Source organism: Heptranchias perlo, chromosome 9, assembly GCF_035084215.1.
Source record: "Heptranchias perlo isolate sHepPer1 chromosome 9, sHepPer1.hap1, whole genome shotgun sequence".
Taxonomy (NCBI): Eukaryota; Metazoa; Chordata; class Chondrichthyes; order Hexanchiformes; family Hexanchidae; genus Heptranchias; species Heptranchias perlo.
Window position 1 is genome coordinate 56,520,654 of NC_090333.1, and position 26,642 is coordinate 56,547,295.

The 26,642-nt window shown below is 43.8% G+C and overlaps 1 protein-coding gene across 2 annotated transcripts in view; it reads left to right on the forward strand.

Moving 5' to 3' along the window:
- Window positions 1-26,642, forward strand: part of LOC137325414 (protein Niban 1-like) — a 111,730-nt gene that overhangs the window by 51,690 nt on the left and 33,398 nt on the right. For both annotated transcript variants that reach the window (XM_067990508.1, XM_067990509.1), the window contains exons 4-5: window positions 2,895-3,009; window positions 9,309-9,476. In XM_067990508.1, coding sequence (XP_067846609.1) covers window positions 2,895-3,009; window positions 9,309-9,476 — 283 coding nt within the window. The remainder of the gene's footprint in view (window positions 1-2,894; window positions 3,010-9,308; window positions 9,477-26,642) is intronic.

The window sequence follows — 26,642 nt, forward strand, 5'->3', positions numbered from 1 at the left end:
AATAGCAACACCTGGCTGACTGTGTGAGATCCTTATCTTTTTTTTGGCTTATATTAAAGGGCCCCTTTGATCTCCACAACGAGTCACCTTTGTGAATGCATTAAGCAAAATTCTATACTTGTTGTTGATGTAGGTATTAAGTAGCCATGATGTGGAGATGCCGGTGATGGACTGGGGTTGACAAATGTAAGGAATCTTACAACACCAGGTTACAGTCCAACTCTAACCTGGACTATAACCTGGTGTTGTAAGATTCCTTACATAGGTATTAAGTGATCTCATACTTTGTGATACCCAAGTTGTGCTCTGCATGGTGGTGCAATACGGCAAGAAGTCAGCAGGTGAATACGTTGGTGATAATTTATATATGTCATCTGTGCTTTTGTCCTGCTGGCATCATTTTGCCAATGGAGTTCTCTGGTGCGGGAGGTGGAGAGAGGTTAGACGGCCACACAACCCACTGTAGTTAAAGGGGCTTTTCCTCCTCTTTTACATTTAACATTAATAAAATAGTATTTGCAGATTATTGATGGTAGAATGGCAATATGACAATGAAAAATATCAAATTCATTGCAGCACTTTTAATAACACATGATGGTCTTCACGTGAGCTGCTTGATTTTTTTTTAAATCCTGATAATTTTTATGTAGTTAAAACACTGTTGACAGTCATTTTTAGAGTTCTATTTCAGCCTGTTTAAGTTTTATGAAACTGACTTGAAATTAACAAGTAGATCTCCAGGAAAGGCAGTCTTAATCTGTTCACTGACACAAGACCATATGTAGGTTTCTATAAAGGGACACTGGTATTTTGAGATAATTTACCATATTAATGAACAGAAGGCAATATGATGATGTGATTTATATGACATCATGGCACAGCCAATCGCACCTTATTGTACAGATTTAATGTATGTTTCAATAACCTGATGCATCACTAAAGTTTGTGCTGCGGTAGGGACAGTATTTTCTGCACTATGAGCTTCTTGCAACAGCAGAGAATTCCACAGTAGGTGCCCTGGTTGTTCTGTTACTGGTTGTCCATTGTTGCGGATTAAATCAGGCGACCAGCGGCTGGAACACTGCCAACTTTATGCCCCAGTGTAGATTCCAGAAAGTGGGACCAGCAGCAGGGGAAGCTGTAGCCTCAAACAGTAGACACTTCATTTAAATATTAATTTGGGGGCACGTCCGTTCTGCAGGCCCTTTCCCACCATCCTGGTGTTCAGGTCGTAGGACGTAAATTACAGCCGTGTGACATGAGCATCCAGGGTTGCTAGGCAGTAGTAAGTAATTGGAAGGTCATGAAGAGAACACAGTAATGTTAAGACAGGTATATTTCAGCCACTTCAAAGACAGTGATGTGCACATTGTGGCTGAAGTAAGACTGTTCTTTGACAAACTTGTGGTCAAGTCAATACTGGATGACATTGAGAGGTCATCATGTAACCAATCCTATTAACATGTCACATCCTTTCCATTGAAATACTGTGGGGTGTTTTTTTTCCCACTGGTTGATCCTCCAATACAGATATAGATTTAGCATTCCATGTTGCAGGATGCCTTCTGCCCCAATTATCCCTCAGCCCACCCATCCCCTCATCTTCTCCTCAGTTCTCTCTGTTAAGTACTCATTTCAATAAATAAATGTTAGTAAGAGCCCTCTTCATTGGTCACTAATGATTGTTAGAAGCTCCGCGTTCTGGTGATGCAGTTAATGAGCACTAGTGTGCATACCATTCCTGGTCCAACAGTCCCTCGTTGTATCTTGTTCCATTTGTTGAATGTATTCAAATGCAATGTACTTGCTGTGTTTTACTTGATTTGTTTATTTGCACTATTGTACACTACATATTTTTTCTCTTTACAAAAAAATTCTAAAATAGCACTTAAGTAAGTCTTTTTTGTTCTCAGAAGGAAAAAATGAATGGATCTTAATTTTTTTAAAAACTCATCATTATAATGGGGGAGCCTTTTAACCACTGGTCACCTGTTTCTCGCCTGGAAAATTGGTGACATGCAATAGAAAATCTGGTGCAAAGCTTATTTGACTGCCTGAATCAACTTTTCAGGCAGACCTACAGTTGGGTGCCCAGTACTCCCTCCCAATACAGGTAGGCGGGTGTCTAAATATTCAAATCGGAGCCCTTCGCCTGTTGCAGGACTCTGATTGTAAACTTCAAGGAGAAATGGACAAAGCATGCATGGCACATGGCAGCCCCACTTTCTCCAGGCATTGAAAGGTCGAACCGGTGACTCTTAAGGGGACCGCTGAAGGCCTCTCCAAAAAGTAAGTGTTTTTTTTAAAGATTTTGTGGGGCCCAGGGGATCAGGAATGCTTCTCCGGACCCCACCAAAATCTTCCGGCCTGCTGCCAGCCAGTTCTCGTTCTCGCCCTCTCCGACATCCACTCCTCTCCCCCTCCCCTTACAGGCCTTACCTGCTGACTGGTTCCTGAACAGATTGGCGAGCTGCAGAGGAGGAGTGCCTGTTTGGCGCCTCCAGCTTGCTGAAAAAATGCTTGAGGCCCGAACCTGAAAGTGGTTCGCGTTTCCCAACTGCCTTGTTGGGCGGGCACACTGCCGACACCGTGCCCGGTTGGCACCCAACCCAAAAGTCTCCCCCAGTGTTTTTTTTAAGGCCAATGACCACCTTTTTGAACTAATTCCCAAATTTTCTTTGCCATGGCAACACAAAGATAATTTTTAAAAATGAAAATATAAGAACAATTCCAACAATAATGGAGTTTTCCATCCCTGCAAAAGTTTACAAAATATCTTGCTATGGAACTAATAAAGGTCTGTGTAAGTAAGTATTTGCTTTAATACAAATTTTAAAAACACCACAACACAATTGCTGACTGCTCTTTCTGTGCTTTTTGTGTATCTATGTTAGGCCTATCAGAAAGGAGGTGGTCCAAAATGTAAACTGCTTCCAACTGGTTGCAGAGTGCTGACATCCATGATCGAGTATACTTTATTGGTGGATAAATATTTTCCTGACCCAAGTGGTGAGTAGCACTGAGATGTTGACATTTTGATTTCTGCCGTTGTTTTAGAACAAATCAATTCTAAGTTCATGTCATTCTGGAAAAACAAACACGTCACACAAGCACTGGCAGGTACTCATGTTTCTAGGTGGTAGAAACCGTAAAACCAATTGAAAATAAAGACTAGTAGATTTGACATAATTGAAATTCCAAAATCTAGATTAGGAAAGAGGGAGCTGAGAACAATAGGCAGGATTAGAATGGGAGGCAAGGGGCAAGGGGGAGAATGATTTGACTCAGCAATAAAGTTAAGTAGTCAGTAAGTTGGAGAATTACTTTTAGATCGGTGCAAGGTCATTCAAAAAAATATCAAGGATAGGGTCGCTTATTATTCAGTTGGAAATGCACTGTTGGGGGGAACTGAAGAATGTAGAGCAAAAAGATCCCAAGCTTTGGATCCTATTTTGGTTTAGCTGATCTCAGGCAAGGTAGTGTTTGGGCTATTACAATTGGCCCAGGTGTCCCTGAGCTACACCCACCCCCCATTTCTTTCTGTGGTAAATATAGACACTGTTGCTTACTGCCTTAGTCATCTGAGCTGTGCAGACCAGCCATGTGGTTTCTCTGCTTGCTGGCCTGAACAGGCCTTTCCTAATGATAAGGAAAATCGCAGCTGTTTGTTGTTACTGGTGCTGTGGAGCCCACCTTGTAATGTGAATAGGCCGATACTGCAGCACCAGAGGCTTCAGCATATTACAGTCATGTATTATAAAGTTGTCATCAGGTTTAGAATAGCTATGGAAAAGGACAAGGAACAATCAAGCATAAAAATACTTAACTGGAGGAGGGCTAATTTCAGTGAGTTAAAAACTGATCTTGCCCAGGTGGATTGGAATCATAAATTGGTAGGCCAAACAGTAATTAAACAATGGGAGGCCTTCAAAGAGGAGATGGTATGGGTACAGAGTAGACACATTCCAACATGGGGGAAAGGAAAGGCATCCAAAGTTAGAGCTTCCTGGAGGACTAAAGATATAGAAAATGAAAATGAAAAAGAAAAAGGATGTTTATGACAAATGTGAGGTTCATAATACAGTGAAGAACCAAGCTGAATACGGTAAGTATAAAGGAGATCTAAAAAAAGGGAATAAGAGGGACAAAGTGAGAGCATGAGAATAAATTAGCGGCTAACATAAAAGGGAACCCAAAAGTCTTATCTAAACATACAAACAGTAAAAGGGCAGTCTATGTCATTTTTTGGGATTTTTGACCATTTTTTCACAAAAATGATTTGGAAATGATTCATGTTTAAGTGTCTGTTTCAAATTAAAGTGAGTTTGCACAGGTTTAAAATCCTTCTTACAGTCATATACCAATGCAGGACAGTAAATAATTAATTGACTCATCTCAGACTCCCATCAGACCTTCACACCTGATGTTGAGAAGGACAGGATGGATTGGCTGCTGAGAATCCATTCTTCGGGGTGGGGGGAGGGGGGAGGGGGGAGGGGGGACGGTGGTGCAGGAGGGGAGGAGTGAGGGAGATAGCTAGTTTAATTGATAGGCCCACTGGCCAATCTCTGATCAGGACAAAAGTCAGAGGGATGGCCCCCAACTTCCTGTGTACACAAGGAGAAAAATAGATACAACTGAAAAAGTCAGGATGGTCTGCTTAGAGAGGCCTCAGAAGACTAACACGGGACGCAACCAACAGAGTACCCTTCGTCGCCCAGTACTTCCCCGGAGCGGAGAAACTACGCCATGTTCTCCGCAGCCTTCAACATGTCATCAATGATGACGAACACCTCGCTATGGCCATCCCCACACCTCCACTACTCGCCTTTAAACAGCCACCCAACCTCAAACAAACCATCGTTCGCAGCAAATTACCCAGCTTTCAGGAGAACAGCGTCCACGACACCACACAACCCTGCCACGGTAACCTCTGCAAGACATGCCAGATCATCGACACAGATACCACCATCACACGAGAGGACACCACCCACCAGGTGCACGGTTCATACTCCTGTGACTCGGCCAACGTTGTCTACCTCATACGTTGCAGGAAAGGATGCCCCAGAGCATGGTACATTGGCGAGACCATGCAGACGCTGCGACAACGGATGAACGGACACCGCACAACAATCGCCAAACAGGAGAGTTCTCTCCCTGTCGGGGAACACTTCAGCAGTCATGGACATTCAGCCACCGACCTTCGGGTAAGCATACTCCAAGGCGGCCTTCGAGACACACGACAACGCAAAATCGTCGAGCAGAAATTGATAGCCAAGTTCCGCACCCATGAGGACGGCCTCAACCGGGATCTTGGGTTCATGTCACACTACACGTAACCCCACCAGCGAACAAATGTTATCTGTTTTTAATATAACGGGTCATTGACTGTCTTCCTTCTCTCTCTCTCTCTTTTTTTTGGGGGTTTGTATATTCGGTGGCCTTTTAGGTGACACCTTTCTGTCTGCTCACTGTGATTGCCTTGGCAACGGGCAGTAATCACCAGGCATTGTTCTGTGATTTTCAAATGCGAAGGATTCGAAAATGTCATTTCCATACCGTTCACCTGACGAAGGAGGAAGCCTCCGAAAGCTTGTGGAATTTAAAATAAATTTGTTGGACTATAACTTGGTGTTGTAAAATTGTTTACAATTGTCAACCCCAGTGCATCACCGGCATCTCCACATCATAGAGAGGCCTAGGTAGTTATTGCAAGACTAATGCTGATCAAACCTCTGTAAGCCTTGGTCTATTTCAATGTTAGACTGACCAAAAGAAGTATTAGTCAGTCCACTAACCCAGAGCAGGTCAGAATGGTTTATTATTTTTCTTATTCATGAGGAGGTTTGCTAGCACTGTTGCGGGGGGTTTAAACTAACTTGGCAGGGGGATGGGATACAGAGTGGAGCTACAATAGGGGGTGATGTGCAGCCAAATATAGAGAAAAAAACAAGTCAGCTTGGAAGACAGGGCAAATATGTAAGGGCAAGGCTGGATGGCATCTATTTTAATGCAAGGAGTCTTGCGAATAAGGAGGATGAACTGAAGGTGTTGATAAACACATGGGAGTATGATATTGTTGCTGTCACAGAGACATGGTTGAGGGAGGGGCAAGACTGGCAGCTCAATATTCCGGGGTACAGAATCTTCAGGCGAGACAGAGGGGGAGGTATAAGAGGAGGGGGGGTCGCAATATTAATTAAAGAATCAATTACTGCCATAAGGAGGGATGATATATTAACAGGTTCCTCTAATGAGGCCATATGGGTGGAGCTTAAAAACAAAAAGGGGGCAAGCACTTTGATGGGAGTGTACTATAGGCCCCCAAACAGTCAGGGGGAGATCGAGGAACAGATATGTAGGCAAATCTCAGAAAATTGTGCAAATAATAGGGTAATAATCGTGGGGGATTTCAACTTCCCCAATATTAACTGGGATACTCAGAGTGTAAAAGGTTTAGAGGGTACAAAATTCTTAACGTGCATCCAGGAGAGCTTTTTGAGCCAGCATGTAGAAAGTCCTACAAGAGAGGGGGCGGTACTGGACCTAATTCTGGGGAATGTGGCCGGCCAAGTGGAAGAAGTGCTAGTTGGTGAGCACTTTGGTGACAGTGACCATAATTCGGTGAGATTTAAGGTGGTCATGGAAAAGGACAGGGAGGGGCCGGAAATAAAGGTTCTAAATTGGGGGAAGGCCGATTTTAATAGGATAAGGCAGGATCTGGCCAAAATGGACTGGGATCAGCTGCTTGTAGGAAAATCCGCATCGGAGCAATGGGAGTCTTTCAGAAGGGAGATTGAGACCATACAATGGCAACATGTTCCTGTAAAGGTCAAGGGTGGTTCCAAGAACTCCAGGGAACCTTGGATGTCAGGGGATATACGAGAATGGATTAGGAAAAAAAGGAGGGCTTTTGGCAGATACAAAAGGCTAAAGACGGAGGAAGCCCTAGAGGAGTACAAAAAGTGCAGGGGGATACTTAAAAAAGAAATTAGGAGATCAAGGAGGGGCCATGAAATAACACTGGCGAGCAAAATACAGGAAAATCCTAAGATGTTTTATAAGTATATTAAGGGTAAGAGGATGACTAGGGAAAAAATAGGGCCCATTAGGGACAAAAATGGCAATCTGTGTGTGGAGCCGGCAGATGTAGGAGGGGTTCTAAATGAATTTTTTGCATCTGGAAGGACGATGTAGACATAGAAATACGGCAGGGGGACTGTGATATACTCGAACATATTAACATCGAGCGGGAGGAGGTATTGGCGGTTTTAGCAGGCCTAAAAATGGATAAATCCCCAGGCCCGGACGAAATGTATCCCAGGCTACTGTGTGAGGCAAAGGAGGAGATTGCGGGGGCTCTGACACATATATTCAGAACCTCTCTGGCCACAGGGGATGTGCCAGAGGACTGGAGAACCGCTAATGTAATACCATTATTCAAGAAGGGGAGTAGGGAAAAATCGGGGAACTACAGGCCAGTGAGCCTAACATCAGTGGTAGGAAAATTATTGGAAAAAATTCTGAAGGACAAAATTAGTCTCCACTTGGAGAAGCAAGGATTAATCAGGGATAGTCAACATGGCTTTGTCAAGGGAAGATCATGTCTGACTAATTTGATTGAATTTTTTGAGGGGGTGACTAGGCGTGTGGATGAGGGTAACGCAGTGGATGTGGTATACATGGATTTCAGTAAGGCCTTCGATAAAGTCCCCCACAGGAGACTGGTCAAGAAGGTACGAGCCCATGGAATCCAGGGTGCCTTGGCACTTTGGATACAAAACTGGCTTAGTGGCAGAAGGCAGAGGGTGATGGTCGAAGGTTGTTTTTGTGACTGGAAGCCTGTGGCCAGTGGGGTACCACAGGGATCGGTGCTGGGTCCCTTGCTGTTTGTGGTCTACATTAATGACTTGGATATGAATGTAAAAGGTATGATCAGTAAGTTCGCTGATGATACAAAGATTGGTAGGGTGGTAAATAGTGAGGAGGATAGCCTCAGTCTGCAGGACGATATAGATGGGTTGTTCAGATGGGCGGAACAGTGGCAAATGGAATTTAACCCAGAAAAGTGCGAGGTGATGCACTTTGGAGGGACTAACAAGGCAAGGGAATACACAATGAATGGGAGGACCCTAGGCAAGACAGAGGGTCAGAGGGATCTTGGTGTGCAAGTTCACAGATCCCTGAAGGCGGCGGAACAGGTAGATAAGGTGGTAAAGAAGGCATATGGGATACTTGCCTTTATTAGCCGAGGCATAGAATATAAGAGCAAGGAGGTTATGATGGAGCTGTATAAAACACTGGTTAGGCCACAGCTGGAGTACTGTGTGCAGTTCTGGTCGCCACGCTACAGGAAGGATGTGATCGCTTTGGAGAGGGTGCAGAGGAGATTCACCAGGATGTTACCAGGGCTGGAGCGCTTCAGCTATGAAGAGAGACTGGGAAGATTGGGTCTGTTTTCCTTGGAGCAGAGGAGGCTGAGGGGGGACGTGATTGAGGTGTACAAAATTATGAGGGGCACAGATAGGATGGATACTAAGGAGCTTTTTCCCTTCGTTGAGGGTTCTATAACAAGGGGACATAGATTCAAGGTAAAAGGCGGGAGGTTTAGAGGGGATTTGAGAAAGAACTTTTTCACCCAGAGGGTGGTTGGAGTCTGGAACTCACTGCCTGAAAGGGTTGTGGAGGCAGGAACCCTCACAACATTCAAGAAGCATTTGGATGAGCACTTGAAATGCCATAGCATACAAGGCTACGGACCAAATGCTGGAATATGGGATTAGAGTAGACAGGGCTGATGGCCGGCGCGGACACGATGGGCCGAAGGGCCTCTATCCGTGCTGTATGACTCTATGACTCTATGACTCTATGAGGGGTTTAAACATTAAGGAACATTGTGTGGTTTCTAAAATGCAGCGCTCATCAGCAATGCCAGTTTTATGCTTGATAGCAAGTTGCAAATCTACCCCCTCATCTTACTAAAGTGTTATCTGTCGGCCCACTGAAAGATTGGAGAAGTACACATGCAGACTCGTAATAGACACAATATACAGTTCAGATCACAAGGGGGTCCTATTGTTACACCCCTGGGTTACACTATCGTATAATTAAATATTGGGTACAGGTGACCTCCTAAATGTCAGAAGCATGGAGTTCACTTATGTGAGTGATCAATGCCTCTGAGCTATCTAAGGATGACCCAAAACATGTAAATGGGGACATAAGCCATTGTTAAAGGTGATTAATAAACGACTATTGTATTTATTCTTCCTCTCCTAGTAACACCAACTCTTCTGTTTATTTTTCAGCAGCCAATGGGAAAGATGGTAATCAGAACTTTCTTGTTAACCACACCCAATACCCAGTGTACCTATGGCACCCATATCGAAAGCACAGCTACTTCTGTTTTGAGAATGAAGAGACACAGCAGGGATTTGGGGCTGTCCTTAATGACTGTATCCGGCACCTCAATTATGGTAGGTTTGATGAAGTGAATTAAAACCTACTTATGAGTCGTGACATTCTCTTGCTGGTCTTAGGATCATAATCCTGCTGCTACTGAAAATCAATCAACTTGGTACATTCCATAAAAGAGATACTTTAGCAGGTTCTGCGGTATTTCAAAACAAACTCCAAATGTAGATTAAGGACAAATTGAACAGTATCCATTTTGTTGATCTTCACTGTTGATGATCAAAGGGAAATTTCTGTCAAGGAAATGGGGGTGGGGAAGTAATTTTAACGAGGAAAACTGAGAGGCTGCCCAGTGATTGTCACATGCATATACTGGGTGTCAGTGAGGCTGTGGTGAGGTAATCAAAACTCATTCTTTTGACGGAAAAGGAGAATTTTAAAATGGTATATTAATTGAAAGGAGAAGGGAAGTAGTGCTTCTCCATCCACTGCGATGTTCCCCTTTAAGGACAGATGTTTCATACTATGCCAAGCAAAAACATTAGAATGTAGCCGAATGGCCTCCTTCTGTGCTGTGCTATGATTCTATAGCCAGAAGCAGTCAGGAGCAGATATATCAAGTCTGATTTCAGCGATTCCAGCAAATGCATCATGGGGAGAGATAGCAGCTCTGGGGAATGAAACCTTTTTTGTACTTTGTATTTCTAGTATTTTCATTTTCAAAAAAAATTAAGGTGTTTTCCATTTTGTTACTGTGATTTGCTTTTGCTGTTGGATTAGTTTGATGTAAGAGTCATGAGGTATAATTTTTCCCAGAGTTTGTGGTAATAGGCTTCTAGCTGACTGTGTTGACACAAATACTGACAGTGACCAAGAATGTTGGTTCCTTTTCCCTGCACCAGGCACACTTTTCATGCTGCAAAGGGCATTGACTTCAGCTGCTGCAGGAAGAACAAGAGGGGGAGGGTAACAGCAGGTGACTCATGCTGGACTACAATGGGTGCTGGCAGTCCTGGTGTACCTCATCTAAATGGCCATTCTACACATGTCAGCTTAGACAGTGAATGGTGACAGGCAATTCAACCATAGGGGAACCGTAGCTACATTTGATCCTGTAGTCGTCGGACATCCACATACACATATTTTCCAGTCGGTATAATTGGATAGTCAGTAGGAGGTGGGGAACCAGGCTGATTTTTTTAATGCTCTTTTGCTGAGCCCATGATTGTCCTGGCCAAATGTAACATCTCAGTTGCTGCCCTCAACATCAGCCAGCTCAACATCAGCCAGCTCAACATCAGCCAACTCAACATCAGACCTGGCAGTATCCTCCATATGCTAAGTATTAAAAGGCTGCTTATTCAAATAGAATCTTTGAATAATATCAATGATGGTTGCAGTTAGATCACACTGGCAGTGATAGAATATGAGTTTTCAGTCACAGTAACTCCCTGTGCTGCCTACCTTCCCCAGCACCCCAATGAAAAAGAACGCAAACACAGGAGACTCCCAACATATGATAGGCTGAGACAGAGAAGATAAGTTGCACATAGGCAGACTTGCATACAACAATAATAACTTTACCAATACTGAATAAGTAGTGCACGAGAGTGAAATACACTGCAATGTGGAGAAGACATAAGAATCGGAAAGACAATGACTAGTTGCTGTACAAAGGATTGAACCAGAGGTGAGAGGTTCAGGTTAAATCTTTGTCTGGCATGGGCGTGCAAGCCATGATATGTCTGAAACATTTTTCCCAGCATGCAATTGCAGAGCTATTATAATTCCCGCACTTCCCAAATCTTGCTGCAGGACATATTGAAGCCTCATCTTAAGTATTGTGTTTACATGTACAAAAGTACCAAATATGGATTGGCAGTTGCCTGTGAGCTTTTCAACTGTACGTGAACAAGATTTGCATTTTTTTTTACTCTCATGCTGACACAGTAAGCAGCATAGCAGTGAACAAACCATTGGATGACTATTTTGTGCCTGTGCCCAGCTCTCACTCCATAAATACTTCACCGCTCTGGGTCCAGCTCACAATAATTGCACTATGTCTGTGTCCTTTGAATCCAATAAAGAAGGTTACATTTGGAAAGGAAAGAGCACATTTACCTTGGGTTATCATCTGGCTGGTTTTTCCACCAGCACAGTCGTATTTGACCCCAGTTGAAAATTTTAACCCATGGTGGAATGGTATTTTTTTTAATATTGCAATGTTTTTTTAAAAAACATTAAACCATTTGATTGCAAGGCACTTTGCCTTTGCAAAAATGACACAAGGGCAATTTTAACAATGTAATGTTAGCCTTGCTGTCAAATTAAATGAATAATGGCCTCCCTCAGCATGCACAAGTGAGCAGTACTGACCTCCAGGGAAGTCTGCACCAAAGCATTGTGCAACTGTCATGTTTCCCCTCCTGGGTTGTAACTGTACCTGCTGAGGCACTGTCAGATTATCCCACAGTGGGTGAATTTAATGATCCATAATTGAGATCGAGGAGACAGTAAAGACTGGAACATGTAAGATAGATGGGCAATTATAGAAAATTATTGATAATAGCGGCTTGTAAAGGATGTTGGAAAACAAATCAAAGCACTAATAACTGCTCTTTGAATAATAGTGATGCCAAAGAAGCACAGGATTCCCAATGCAACCCCTCAAGAAAAATAATCTATTTATGAAACTGCACATTTAACGATGGGTGGCATTGTAAATCAGAGTTTAAAGAGTGGTGGACAAAATATGATGACGAGAGTAGCACACAATGCAAATTTTTCTAACCTTTTGCTGGAAAGGTGTGTTGCCAGCTTCCTTTATGGCTTTTTTTTCCATAGCAGAAGGCAGTAACACCATATTTGTCACAATAACATTTTTGCAACATTGTGATATTTTCAACAGGAGTTCCAGCAATATGTTACATGTTTACAGAACAGTGGGGAGGAAAACTTGCCTAAGAACTATTCAGGGTGACAATGCTCCAGTTTAAACAGATGGTTACTGTGTGAAATCTTGTTCTCCCTTTTCATGCTGGAACTGCATTTGAAAATGTAAATTCAACTTTACTGATCATTTGTCTTCCGTGTAGACAACCTGAAATGCTTTAAGGCAGAGGCGTTGTCTAAACACTGTGATAGGCCTGATTCAGTTTACATAGACCAATCCAAACAAACATTAATATTTTGTATAAAAAGGAAACATTGTCAAATGAGCAAGCTTTAGTTTACAATGAGCTTTTAGTTAACTGCTTAGTACAGCAGGAATAGGAAGCACAATCTCTGGTGTTTATTAAAAACAATGCCAGTGAGGAAGCAGAAGTCATTAAAACCTGACCATTTGCAGGTGAATGTACATATCTGTTTCCCAGCTGTTCATGGCACTGCCTTCTGCCCAAGTCATTTTCTTAAACTCGCCGGGCTTATAAATAACATTTCTGGCACTGTGCCCATATAAATACAACCAGGTTCAGCAATGTTTCCACAGGAGACTTTTGAAGTAATGATCAAACCGTCTGATCTCTGCTTCTCTTATTTTATAAAGTGCTACTTCTTTCCAAGGTGATCAGTAATAAGATAGTCCCTGACAAAAACAAGCCTACAAGCATCACATACATGCCCTCCTAAAACTCTAGGTTATAATGTGGAGATGCCGGTGATGGACTGGGGTTGACAATTGTAAACAATTTTACAACACCAAGTTATAGTCCAGCAATTTTATTTTAAATTCACAAGCTTTCGGAGGCTTCCTCCTTCCTCAGGTGAACGTTGTTGGAGATTGAGGATTGGGGATTGAATTTCCACATGGGTTCTCCTCATCGTCCACTGTAACTTCAGCAGAAGATCTGCGGAAATCCTGGAGAAACGCTGTAAACCCAATCACGCTGTTTCTCCAGGGTTTCAACGGAAGTTCTGCCAAAGTCACAGCAGACGATCGGGAGAACCGGAGCAGAAATTCAAACCTTGTGCATGTAGGCTGCCAAATAGCCTTGCTTTTATAGACGACATGCGGGTACATTCCTGAAGTGCCCTTTTTGAAAACCTTTGTTGAAATGAATGATTCATTTGCATATAGCCTTACATCAGCATCATTCATTGTTGAAGCAAAAATCAGCCCAAGTGGATATAGTTTCCCCTCCCCAGAGGGTGACAAAGGAAATCTTAATTCTTTTTACATTTGAATTTCTAAAGGGCTGGATATGATGAGAATCCTTGACACACTGCACTTTGGGGACCCATATTATGCTGCATTTTTCCTGATTCCGGCCCCCGGCATGCAGTAGAATACGGCATTTGTCAGCCCAGCCTCCATTTTTACGACTGTAGGAATACAGGGAGCGAATATCTACGATCCTGCTCCACCCCTGTTAACTGAAGCAAAGTGGGAATTGCGCTTTGCTGATGAACTGAAAGCCTGACTTCTCCCCGCTTCCCCCCCCCCCAACCGAAATTTCCGGGATCGGCCAATTTGCATAAAAGGGGCAAGCTCCTGCGACAGTACAGGTGCATCTATGGCACCCATTCGGTAGCGGTTCTCGAAAGCCATGTCTGAGTAAAACCAGGGTGACTGGCTTCATAACATGGTCTATTTTCAAATCAACCCACTTGAAAAGAGGGTGGCAGCCTTTTTATCTTCTGTAGTGGCCTCAGCCTGGACCACCTCAGGAGACCCCAATTAACCCAGTCCAGTGAGCTGAATGTCAGTATTTTGCCAGCGCAGGAGGCAAGAGTAGTGGGAAATCTGGCAGATGGCACCGGACCTATCTCCTTTAGGCATCCAGGTGGCAGACAGAACTTCTGTCATCCCTAGCACCACAGAAAAATCCTGCGGCCTGCTCTTCAGGTCAGAGACCTGGGTCCCAACCTATTTTCCATTCCCACCTGGGGTCGCCACTGAAATCTTGCAAAAGGAGTGGCGCTGGTTCTGAGGAAATCTGGAGCCATCACCTCTTGAAGGTGGTCTTACGTTGTTTTCTTTTTGTACTGACCGCAGCCAGCAAAATGCCCTCCCTTTCAACGGGCCTTCTATTATTTCCCAGTTATTGGAAAGAGCCGATAGGTGCCTTCACTCAGTAGAAAATATGTCCGTAATACTGGACATTGGTGAGTCAAATTCTGTGCTTGTGCTTAAACATACACATATGGAGGTCAGTCACCCCCTCCTATAGGTGGCCAGTATAAATGGACACTGCTTGCTTGCACTGGAACACAAATCCATACCGTTTTATAAAAGAAGCAGTGGTTTTTAAACTTTTCTGTTTGTGGCACCCTCTGCAAATATGATGCACTCCTGTGGACTCCTGAAGATATTGACACACTCCCGTGGACCTCACTGCAAACATTGGCGCACTCTTGGGATTCCCTACAAATATTGACGGAGGATCCCCTCTCCTGGGGAATCACCTGTCCTAACTTCTAAAAGAAGGCGTCAGCTACCTAAAAATAGCAGTACTATTGCATTAAAAAAAAAATTATCAAGAAAGACCGAAATCACATGACAGATGGACAGAAATATGATGAGCTTGAGAGCCCTTGAAATCCTATTAGGGACCCCTTAGGTTCTAGGGACCCATTTTGAAAACCTATGGCATAAGGAATCCAGAAGACAACACTGGATCTGTGGAACAGTGGTGAACAATGTAATGTGCCAGGTTGTGGCTTTGTGATCCCAATTTACCATACATCAAGTTGGACTCTTGGCTATGTCATTATGTGGAGGTACTGAGTAGAGATTAGGCATCGTTAGGGAAGAGTGACCATAATATGATAGAATTCTTCATTAAGTTTGAAAGTGACGTAGTTCAATCCAAAACTAGGGTCTTAAATCTAAACAAAGGAAACAAAGGTATGAGGCACAAGTTGGCTATGGTTGATTGGGGAACTACATTAAAAGGTGTGACGGTAGACAGGCAATGGCTATCATTTAAAGAATTAATACATAATTTGCAACAAATATATATTCCTTTAAGGCACAAAAACCCAACAGGAAACGTGATCCAACCATGGCTAACAAGAGAAATTAAAGATAGTATTAAATCAAAGGAAGAGGCATATAAAGTTGCCAGAAAAAGCAGTAAGCCTGAGGATTGGGAGCATTTTAGAATTCAGCAAAGGAGGGCCAAGAAATTGATAAAGAAAGGGAAAATAGAATATGAGAGGAAAATAGAACATGAGAGTAAACTAGTGAGAAACATAAAAACGGACTGTAAAAGCTTCTATAGGTATGTAAAAAGGAAAAGACTGGCGAAGGCAAATGTGGGTCCCTTACAGACAGAGTCAGGAGAATTTATAATGGGGAATAAGGAAACGGCAGAGAAATTAAACAAATACTTTGGGCCTGATATTAGGAGGGAGGCGGGTTGACAGCGGGGGGTCGACTGGGCGCGTGGGTAACGTGCCCAGTGAACTTGGTGGGTTCCCCACGTGATCGTAAGTAAATTGAAGCCACTTACCTTGGCTTCCGGGTTTCGCGCTGGAAAGCTGCACACCGGGTGGACTGCACACCCGCATCATAGGCTGTCAGCTGGAGGAGCCCTATTTAAAGGGGCAGTCCTCCACTGACTGATATTGCAGAAAGGAGCCATAATTACAGCATGGAGCAGCCCAGGGGGAAGGCTGCTCCCAGGTTTAATGATGCCTCACTCCAGGTCCTACTGGATGGGGTGAGGAGGAGGGGGAGGACAGAGATCTTCTCCCCGGCAGACGGGAGGAAGTGGCCTGCCTCTGCCACCATGAAGGCCTGGCTCGAGATGGCAGAGGAGTTCACCAGCATCTCTTTCACGGTCAGTCTCGCCCAACCTGCCACTACCTGTGCTGCAGCCACAAGGCATGCATAACATATGTGTAGTAGGAAGCGTAAGGCAAACGTGTCATGAGCATAAAGGGCATGCACAAGGGCGTTTGAGGGTTCTTCATGGTTTTTACTTATATTTGATTTCTGATCAACTCATATTACATATTACATTGTCACCATTACTGCCATATCTTGGCCATTTTTGACTGGCTTGTGCAATAATGCCCTTTCATGAGGCTCTCCATGGACACCCTAGATGCCACCCATTGGGTCACCCTACAGTGGGTGTATGTGTAGTTGTACGACTTCTTTGTGCAGGTGCCCGTTGCGCAGCACTGTGTTGTGTAGCTCCATGTGGTGGAGGTGGATGGCATGCCTGGCGATGTTGCTCGTCCTCCAATGGAGTGATGAATGCAGCAATGGAACCCCCCCACCTTCATCCTGACAGTGTGAGGGGGTCCACAAAGTAGGTAAATGTGTTTGAACAGCAGAGTTTAGGGTATGATTTAATAATTTGGAGTGTGGAGACAAAGGTGTGGCAGGCAAAACTTTGTCTGAGGTGACAGAGTGCCCTGCTGCAATGAATGAGGGTTTACCCCGCACCTGTTAAATGGACCTTTGCAACTGCCGCTGGCTGCAACACGTCTGTTTAAACAGGGAGTGTTCCCCCAACATGGGAAACACGGTCTGGGTAGTCTAAAATCTCCAACTAATGAGGTCTGTAAACGACCTCAAGTATCCAGATAATGATCTGAAGTGGGATCCCGCCGGCTTTGATTGGCGGTGGGAGTCCCGCATGCGGGGGCTGCGCACGCACTGATTCATGTCATGGGGGAACCCGGAAGTGGGCGGGTTGGAGCCGGGCTCCTGACCCGCTCTGGGAATCCCCAATTTTAAGAGCCCGCTGCCACAAACGCACCCGCTCGGCCATCCGAAAATTGACCCTTTTGTGTCTGTCTCCGCAGCAGAAGACACAAAAAACCTCCCAAAAATACCAGAGAACCAAGGGTCTGGCGAGAATGAGGAACTGAAAGAAATTAGTATTAGTAAAAAAATAGTACTAGAGAAATTAATGTCGATAGGTCGATAAATCCCAAGGACCTGATGATCTACATCCCAGGGTTTTGAAAGAGGTGGCTATAGAGATAGTGGATGCATTGGTTGTCATCCTCCAAAATTCTACAGATTCTGGAATGGTTCCTGCAGATTGGAGTGTAGTAAATGTTACCCCACTATTTAAGAAAGGAGGGAGAGAGAAAACAGGGAACTACAGACCTGTTAGCCAGACATCAGTAGTAGGGAAAATGCTCGAATCTATTATAAAGGATGTGATAACAGGACACTTAGAAAATAATAATAGGATTTGGTAGAGTCAACATGGATTTATGAAAGGGATATCATGTTTGACAAACCTATTGGAGTTCTTTGAGGATGTAACTAGTAGAATAGATAAGGGGGAACCAGTGGATGTGGTATATTTGGATTTTCAGAAGGCTTTCTATAAAGTTCCACACAGGAGGTTGGTGAACAAAGTTAGAGCACTTAGAATTGGGGGTAATATACTGGCATGGATTGAGAATTGGTTAACAGACGGAAAACAGAGAGTAGGATTAAACGGGTCTTTTCAGGTTGGCAGACAGTGACTAGTGGGGTACCGCAGGGATCGGTGCTTGGGCTCCAGCTATTCACAATCTACATCAATGATTTGGATGAGGGGACCAAATGTAATATTTCCAAGTTTGCTGATGACACAAAACTAGGTGGGAAAGTGAGTTGTGAGGAGGATGCAAAGAGGCATCAAGGGGATACAGACAGGCCAAGTGAGTGGGCAAGAACATGGCAGATGGAATATAATGTGGAAAAATGTGAAGTTATCCACTTTGGTAGGATAAAAATGAAAAGGAAAGGAACCTACTTGGTATGTGTTGCAAATGAAATGAAGTTCTCAAACTGCAAAACAAGAGGAAGAGAAAGCATTTTTCATAATTACTGTGAGTGGCATTCAACAGCTTTTGTGTGATAATAAATAAGTCACGCATTGTTAGGCAAAGAGAGACTTACTTAAGATGCTATTTCTAATCTATTACTCATGCTTAACACATACTAGTTTGACAGACTAAGCATGCATCCTGTCTGACATCATTTCCTCACAGCTTGTCTGTTAGTGGTAAACAGCTTTACAATGCAAACCAAAGAAAGATGCAACAAGATTTTTCTTTTATGCAAATCTAATCTTGATAAATGGCGTTTAAAATCATTTTCTTTTTAATTTCTCTCCTGCCTTCCTGGGTCTTGCACACGCCCACTGGCTGAGGGTGAATGGACAAGCCAATATCAGGCCTGTTGTTGCTGTTCTTCATCCGGCTAATAAAAAGTATTCCTAGGGGAAGAAAGTCAAGAAGTTCAGAAGTACTTCCTCAATGTACATGTAAATGAAACCTATTTCAGAAGATATACACTACTGTTAAAATGATATCAAATTTCCTATCTGACTGAAAACCTGCCGTTTCTGGTCTCCTCCCCGCAAGCTGCTCAGGTGACATCACCAAGGGGGAGGGGCAACCTGTGTCCCATTGTGACTGCATTCATTTTGATGGAGTGCAGAACTTTGGACTAGACTTTGGAGCCAATCTGGAGCTGCTTGATCCTAAGAAAGCATGGAGCTGGTGGACGATGCAGCATCTAAATATAGGAGGGTTGAACTATGCAAACAGGAAGTGCTTGATGTGCCTAATGGTCTTATCCCATTCTGAAAAAGTATATTTATGTAATTTCTCATTTTTTAAGTTTCCTCTTTTCCAGTTTCCTCCCTTTTACAGTGCAGTATTGAGGGAGTGCTGAACTGTCAGAGGTGCCGCCTTTTAGTTGAGACATTAAACTGAACTAAACGGCCTGTCCGCTCTCTCAGGTGGATGTAAAAGATCCCATTGAACCATTCGAAGAAGAACAGAGGAGTTCTCCCAGTGTCCTGCCAACATTTATCACTCAACCAAAACAGATTATCTGGTCATTTATCTCATTGATGTTTGCGGGATCTTGCTGTGCGCAAATTTACTGCTGCGTTTTCATACGTTACATGAGTGACTGGACTTCAAAAGTACTTCATTGGCAGTGAAGTGCTTCGAGACGTCCTGAGGTCATGAAAGGTGCTATACAAATGCAAGTCGTTTCTTCTGTCATAAGCTGTCATGTTGGCCTGCTGCCTGGCTCAAGTTTAAGTCCTGCTGAATGAAATTAGAAACTGTGTTTTGGTTCACGCTTCCTCCCAACACTTTAACTTCATTGCAAAGAGACACAGTCTCTTAAACAGACCTAGTCTCATGCGAACTGAAATCTGCACACTTATGTATGCTTTGAGTACAATATTAGCCACTGGATTAATAATTACTTCTTAACTACAGTATAGCGGATTGGAGACCATATGGGAGGCCTGGCCTGCCACAGTCTCATGTCTATTCTGAAAGGTGGTAACTACCACATTGTAGGCCTAATTCATGAGGCTAAAATTTGTAAGATTATACACAGAAGCAGAAATTACTTGTAATATCACTTACACTATACTTAAACTGCTTTTGGGGCAATGTTATTTGGGAGACTTGTCATATAGACGATGCAAAGTAGGGAACTGAACACCGTGGAATTGACCGTGAATATATTGGTCTTTGGTGTAAAAGCAGGACCCCGATAATCAGTTTGCTGTTGACACATGCTGGCAATTGAAACCACATCTTATTCAGTTCTCACTTACCTGCAAATGCTTTAAAACATTGCATCATAACCCGAACTGCTCTTAGAACAAAGCTTCAATGATGGCTCAGCCATTTAAGATGGAATGAATTAAGATATAATGAATTTTTTTTGTAAGATTGAATACTTTTAACACTTGACAGCAATTGGACCCCACATTTGACTGATGGACAGGAGCAGAAGTTTATATCTTGTCCATGAGACTTACCTCCTTGACCTTATTCTCACTAAAGTGCTAACTGCCCAACTTCCTTTCCGGGCCTTTATGTTAGCTGACATTGTAAATGGTCCCCTCTCCTCAGGTACTGTTCTCCCTCCCTTTCAAAACTGCCATCATTATCCTCCTCAAAAAATCCAGCCTTGACTCTTCTGTCTGTGGAAACTTCTGGTGCCTCTCCAACCTCCCTTTCCTCTCCAATGTTCCTGTTTGTAGCCTTCCAAATCCACACCCATTTTTCCTGCAACTCTCTTGAAATCAGGGGTGGGGGGGGGGTTGTAAAATTCAACTTCAGCGGTTTGCAAAATGGATAGGAAAATGGGGCAGGGTGTATAACAGGCGGCTGATTGGCTATCATCCGTTTTGTGCCCCCACTGAAACTGAATTTTTCCACTCAGGTTTCCACGCCCGACACAGTGCTGAAACGGCCCGAATCAAAGTCATACACAACAGTCCTCTGTGACTGTGACCTTGGTGCATTTTACCTCCTTGTCTTTCTCAACCTCTCTGCAGCCTTTCACAAAGTCGACCACACATCCTTCTCCAAATCCTCTCCTCTATTGTCCTGCACAGTTGGACTACCCTCGCTTGAGTCCACCCTTACCTATCCTGTCACAGCCAAACCACCTCCAGCAACGACTTCTCTTCCCACCCCAAACCGTTACCTCTGGAGCCCCCCAAGGAGCTATCCTTGGCCCTCCCTCCTCTTTCTCATCTACTTGCTGCTCCTTGGCAACATCATCCGAGGACATGGGACGCTGATGACACCCAGCTCTATATCTCCACCACCTCTCTCGACTCCTCCACTATTGCTATATCGTCTGACTGCTCGTTCGATATTCACTCTTGAGTGAGCCACAATTTCCTCCAGTTAAACATTGGGAAAACTGAAGCCATCGTCTTCGGATCCCTGCCACAAAATCTCTACCCTTGCCAGCAATTCCATCCCCCTCCACGGCCTCTGTCTCAGGCTGAACCAAACTGTTCGCAACCTCGCCATCCCATTTGACCCCGAGCTGAGCTTCCGACCCCACATCCTCTCCATCACAAAGCCTTACTTTCCCTTCCCTAACATTGGGTGATGTCCCGCAATTAGTCACAGCAGCCTTGCCAGCAATTTTATACTGGCAGAGAGAGAATTGGTTCAGACAGACATAGAAAGAAGGCTTTCTCTGTTTTCTATTTTAAAAAAAGTCATAAATACCTTCTTTATAGTCACTGTTACCATTTTGCTGCAAATAGTGATTAGAGGAGTTTGTGTCCCTAGCATCTTCTGTAACTTCTAAGTGCCAGTGTAAGCGATGCATGAGGAATGAGATCTGAAGCAATTTCCAAATCAAAATTGAGTCTGTTCATGTCTAATTAGATATTCCTGAATTTGACATAGTTAATGTATTTAAATTTAATTGAACTTGTGTGTAGTTGAGTTAAACACAGTTCTGCAGGCGTGTCGCAAAACTCTAGCCTCAGTTCCCTTTGATTTGTTGTAAGTTGTAACACCCAGGTCTTTGCCAGATTGTCAACTATGTTCATTCTTGTTTCCTCCCCTGAGATTCTCTTTTGACTTCCCTGGCTTTAATTTTAGTCTCATTGGCTTCAGCTCACTGGAGTTAAATTGACCAGGGTGCTTTCACATGATCCTTAACAAAGCAAAATCACTCTATCAAGTTGAAGCAAAAATTGTTACCATTTTGAAATCCTACGTGTTGGAGACTGAACAATACACCACTACCACAAGTCTTGTTACCTTGATTCGCACTTGACTAACAGTTGCATCATCACTACAAAATATTTACCAACTTCCCACCCAAATGTCTGGCTCTCAGCATGAGAGTAAGGGTAGAATATACTACAAAATGGCAGTGAAAAAATCTGAATCCAAAATCCATATTCATAAACCCAAGAGAATTGGTTGAATTCAAAGCCATATTGTTTAACCTAACTCTATTTGGTAATGAACGTATGCCTTTAAAATCCAAGGAGATCCAGGTTAGTTACACTTAGACACATTGTTGCTCTGCTTTTGGTCTGACAGTCTGTTACTTTACTCTGAACATGATTGACCCAGTATTATTGTGTCATGACATTTGCTTGCTTTGGAGCAAACCACAGGCTTACCTTATCTTCAGCCTGCACAGAAATCCTGGAACTACCACAAACAGGTCTGCATATGATCGATTGCATCATTCAGTTTCTCAGCTTGTCGGTTTCTACCAAGAACATTAAGTTTTAAAGGGGCACTGTCCTCATGGAAAAAAAAGTTTGACCGACAATTTTTCATTTGTTTGGAAACACTGACGTTGATTTTGTTGATTATGTGATCTTTGCTGAAAAAACGGTGCCCAGAAATTGGTTTGTGCCAGCGCAAACTGGACGCAGGGAACAATTCCTGCACTGGAACAGGTAGATCCAAGGCAAACCCGATATTGGGCCTTGTGCCTCATTTACATGGGACCGGCGAGCAGCAGATGCCTGCTGAACGCCCCCAGGCCCATCCCCATTGAAGAGGATCTCAATTTCAGCATTGCCAGCAGTGACCCTTAGTTAGATCCTAGGAGGGGGAGGAGCCATTGGGAAATAGGGGGTAAGCGATCAGATGGTAGGGGCACTCGAGAGGGAGGGGAAGCAATCGGGAGAGGGAAGCATTCGGGAGCGAAGGGGGAAGTGATTGGGAGCACTGTTGCTCCTCCCGGCTCCACGTTCAGGTAAGTATTTTTTTAAGAACTTACCATTTTGGCAGTGGCCTCCAGGACCGCTGTTTAGGCTGCATGTAGACCATGTTTTTCTGAGCAGCCCAATTTTGCAAATGCAAAGGGCCTGTTTCATGCACAGACCCTGGACGTCTCTTTATCTGCCTCTACCAATATGGCAGGTGGCACACTTCCGGCATGTAATGAGCGGGCATGCCCCTCATGCCATATTGGATGCTTAGGCACCCATTTTGCGCCTGAAAAACTGGTGTGGCACCATCGAATTTCTAGGCCGGTATTCTTAATTATTTGTCAGGCTAATGGAGCTAATAGATTCTACAGGGCAATGACTCAGTTCTGTAGAAAAACCTGCTGTGGTACAAATTTGAGTTTGTTCACATTATGGGTTTGATTTCCGCTTTGGGAACCTAAGATTTTGGGTAGAAGCAGAACTGCTTAGAATAGCCTAACTTGTCACCATTGTGGCAATTTTGGCAGCGTATTAATCAAGATAGCAGCAGAATTGGGTCCACTGAAATCTGCACAACTACACTGTTTATGAGGTGTTTCACAGGAAATCAGTATTGAATCTGCTGTATGAAAAAATATTATTGAAATTATGTTATCGTAAAGTACTTTGGTTTGGCCACCAAATATGGCAATAATCTAGGTGACATCATGGCAAACTACAATGGAGTTACAGAGGCTGGCACCACAGTCACATGAACTGACACCACAGGAATAGGGGCTGGCACCACAGGAGCAGGGGCTGGCACCACAGGACCACAGGACAAGGGGCTGGGACCACAGGACCAAGGGATGGGACCACAGGACCAGGGGCTGGCACCACAGGAGCAGGGGCTGGCACCACAGGAGCAGGGGCTGGCACCACAGGAGCAGGGGCTGGCACCACAGGAGCAGGGGCTGGCACCACAGGAGCAGAGGCTGGCACCACAGGAGCAGGGGCTGGCACCACAGGAGCAGGGGCTGGCACCACAGGAGCAGGGGCTGGCACCACAGGAGCAGGGGCTGGCACCACAGGAGCAGGGGCTGGCACCACAGGAGCAGGGGCTGGCACCACAGGAACAAGGGGCTGGCACCACAGGAACAAGGGGCTGGCACCACAGGAACAAGGGGCTGGCACCACAGGAACAAGGGGCTGGCACCACAGTCACACGGGGCTGGCACCACAGGAACAAGGGGCTGGCACCACAGGAACAAGGGGCTGGCACCACAGGAACAAGGGGCTGGCACCACAGTCACACGGGGCTGGCACCACAGGAACAAGGGGCTGGCACCACATGAGCAGGGGCTGGACATCTTATTTAAATTTATGCTTGCGTGAACCTGGATAGGTATGTTTGTACTTTGATACTGTTTAATGCATGAATTATTTCTGAGAAAAGAAGCCTAGTAATTCCCCATTTGGAGGTGTACTGCCATTTTGCACTTGCTGTTAATTTACAGCAGATTAACACGAGCAAAGAATTATTCTAATTTGGAAAAGAATACAGCCTTTTCTATGTGGAGCTGTCTGTGAATGTACTAATACTGGAGGCTCGCAATGGGTGAGAAAGATCGCTGAAGGGACTCTACTGTTGATTTCAGCTTAAAATCAATGGGGAGAACCACGCATTCAGTTACTTCCATGAACCTAGGTATAGGCACCAATCTGGTGGAAATTAGATTCAATTTTGGATTATTCTGCCATAAACACAATGGGCCAGAATTTACTGTAGCTGGCGAATGAATGCCCTCCCCCACCTCCCTGTTCGTTAGACTTGCCCTTGCCCATTTAATTTCCATGAGACTTTGCACTGGAAGTTGCTGCAAATGGGAGATGGAAAGAGCGCGGCGCCCTCTACAGGGCATCAGGGACCTGTGTGAACAGGGCAAGCAGCTGTGTATCTCCTTAACCAATCAGATTGAAGAATCATTAATGAGTAACGCAGAGTCTGAAACAGGAGTGTAAGTTAGAATAGTGAATTCAATGTCAAATCAGGTACAGAAAGCACAATAAAGAGGGGGAAAGAAAGATTGGATTAAGAGAGAGAGAGACAAGAGACAGGGAGAAAAAGTAAAAAAAAGTAATTAAATTTTGTTTTAAAAATCTCCAACAACAATTAAAAGCTGAAAGAATGAGATTCCACACTTGTAATAGTTAATTTTCAGTGCCAGAGATGTTGTTTGACAGTAATTAACATTTATCACGCCGTTAAAAAGGGTACATAGACTGAAATGAACAAGCCCTAACTTTCTGTGGCGAGTTTAGTTTGTATCTACCGTGCAAATGCAGCAACTTCACGCTGTTCAATGCATTTCAATGGTGAGGCAGACTGAGATACCGTTTTCGGAAAGCTAACGGTGGAACGTCGCATCTCGGACAGCAATTTCTGGATTTCCGTGTTTAACCGCTCATCTGCCCTCGTCTAAAGTTGCTGTGCGATTTGCACATAAATAATGGTGAGCGCCATTAGCCTCACTGTTATTTTGACAGTAAATTCGGGCCCATTGTGGCCTCCAATGAAAAAAATGATAAGTGCTATATTTTCATTGGGAAATTTTCTGCTGCATTAGATATGTATCAAGGTGAAACCTATTGCAATGATTGCCTTATGTAGATCTTTCAATTTTACATTGGCTCTTAATGAATATAAAAATGTCAGGCCCACTTACGTTTACTCCTGACGCGTGGGTATCCCACAGTCGATGGCACTCTAAAGTTAAAGGTGGCTATTTGTGAAGACTGGAAGGTGGCAATACCCATATCGCTCATGGGTCTTGCCTTCTGCCAGCTAAAAATGATCCCAGTGGTTGTACTGCTGAATGTACTGAGTTGGGTCAACCGTTTGCATGTGAGATAAAATTCTATTGTGACGCAAGCATTCTTGATGCACAGAGATGACTAGTGTCCGTTCCTAGGCCTGTGACTAAGAATTGTCTATAGTCTTTGCTTACAATCTCCTATGGCCCGTTGGAGACCTATTCTGAAAGTAGAGACCAGGTTTTCTGTGCATTTCTCCATTTTCTGAATCAACCTCCAGAAGAGCAGAGGCAAAGGATCAATATTAACGAGTGACGCCACACGCGTCATTTTACTGCCTACTGATATATCATGTAAAAAGGCCTATTGAGTAGCAGACATAACTCATAATGTAATCATTACATCACAAGCTTCTGCTTGTGAACCCAGTAAAATAGCAAGCAGCCTGTGGAGAGCAATTTGCCTTAGATCAGTCGACTGATTCCATGTTAACCACATAAAATGTCATGGAATTGAATGACAGCTGTGGACAACTTGTCTCTTGTATTACTCAGAATGGTCACTTTGTATTTATTTCAGCACAGTCAGAGCATCCCAGTCAATCTCTCTTACTACTTTTTTTTAAACGGGGAAATGTAGTCATGCTATCATCATTTAGAAAAGGTACGACTGAAATGAGGTAAATTTACATCATCAACCTTATCTACAATCTTAAAATAGATTTTTATATAGATTATTAGTTCCCCATATGACTCAGTGGATAAATGCAATGTATTGTCCTGAACCATCCAGACCATTTTGGTCCCATTTTAATTTCTTCAATTATATTTGGCATTTTAAAAAAATTGTTTTTTTTGTATCCCCTCTTCCCTTAACATCTTTCCCAAAACACATCATGCCCCCTGCAGAATGGCTGGACAGTGAAATGATCTCATGCCACTCCCAATACCATTCTGTAACCTCCCTATGGAGATGCATTCGGTCTCTACATGCCTTCTGTCCCGAATGTCCCTC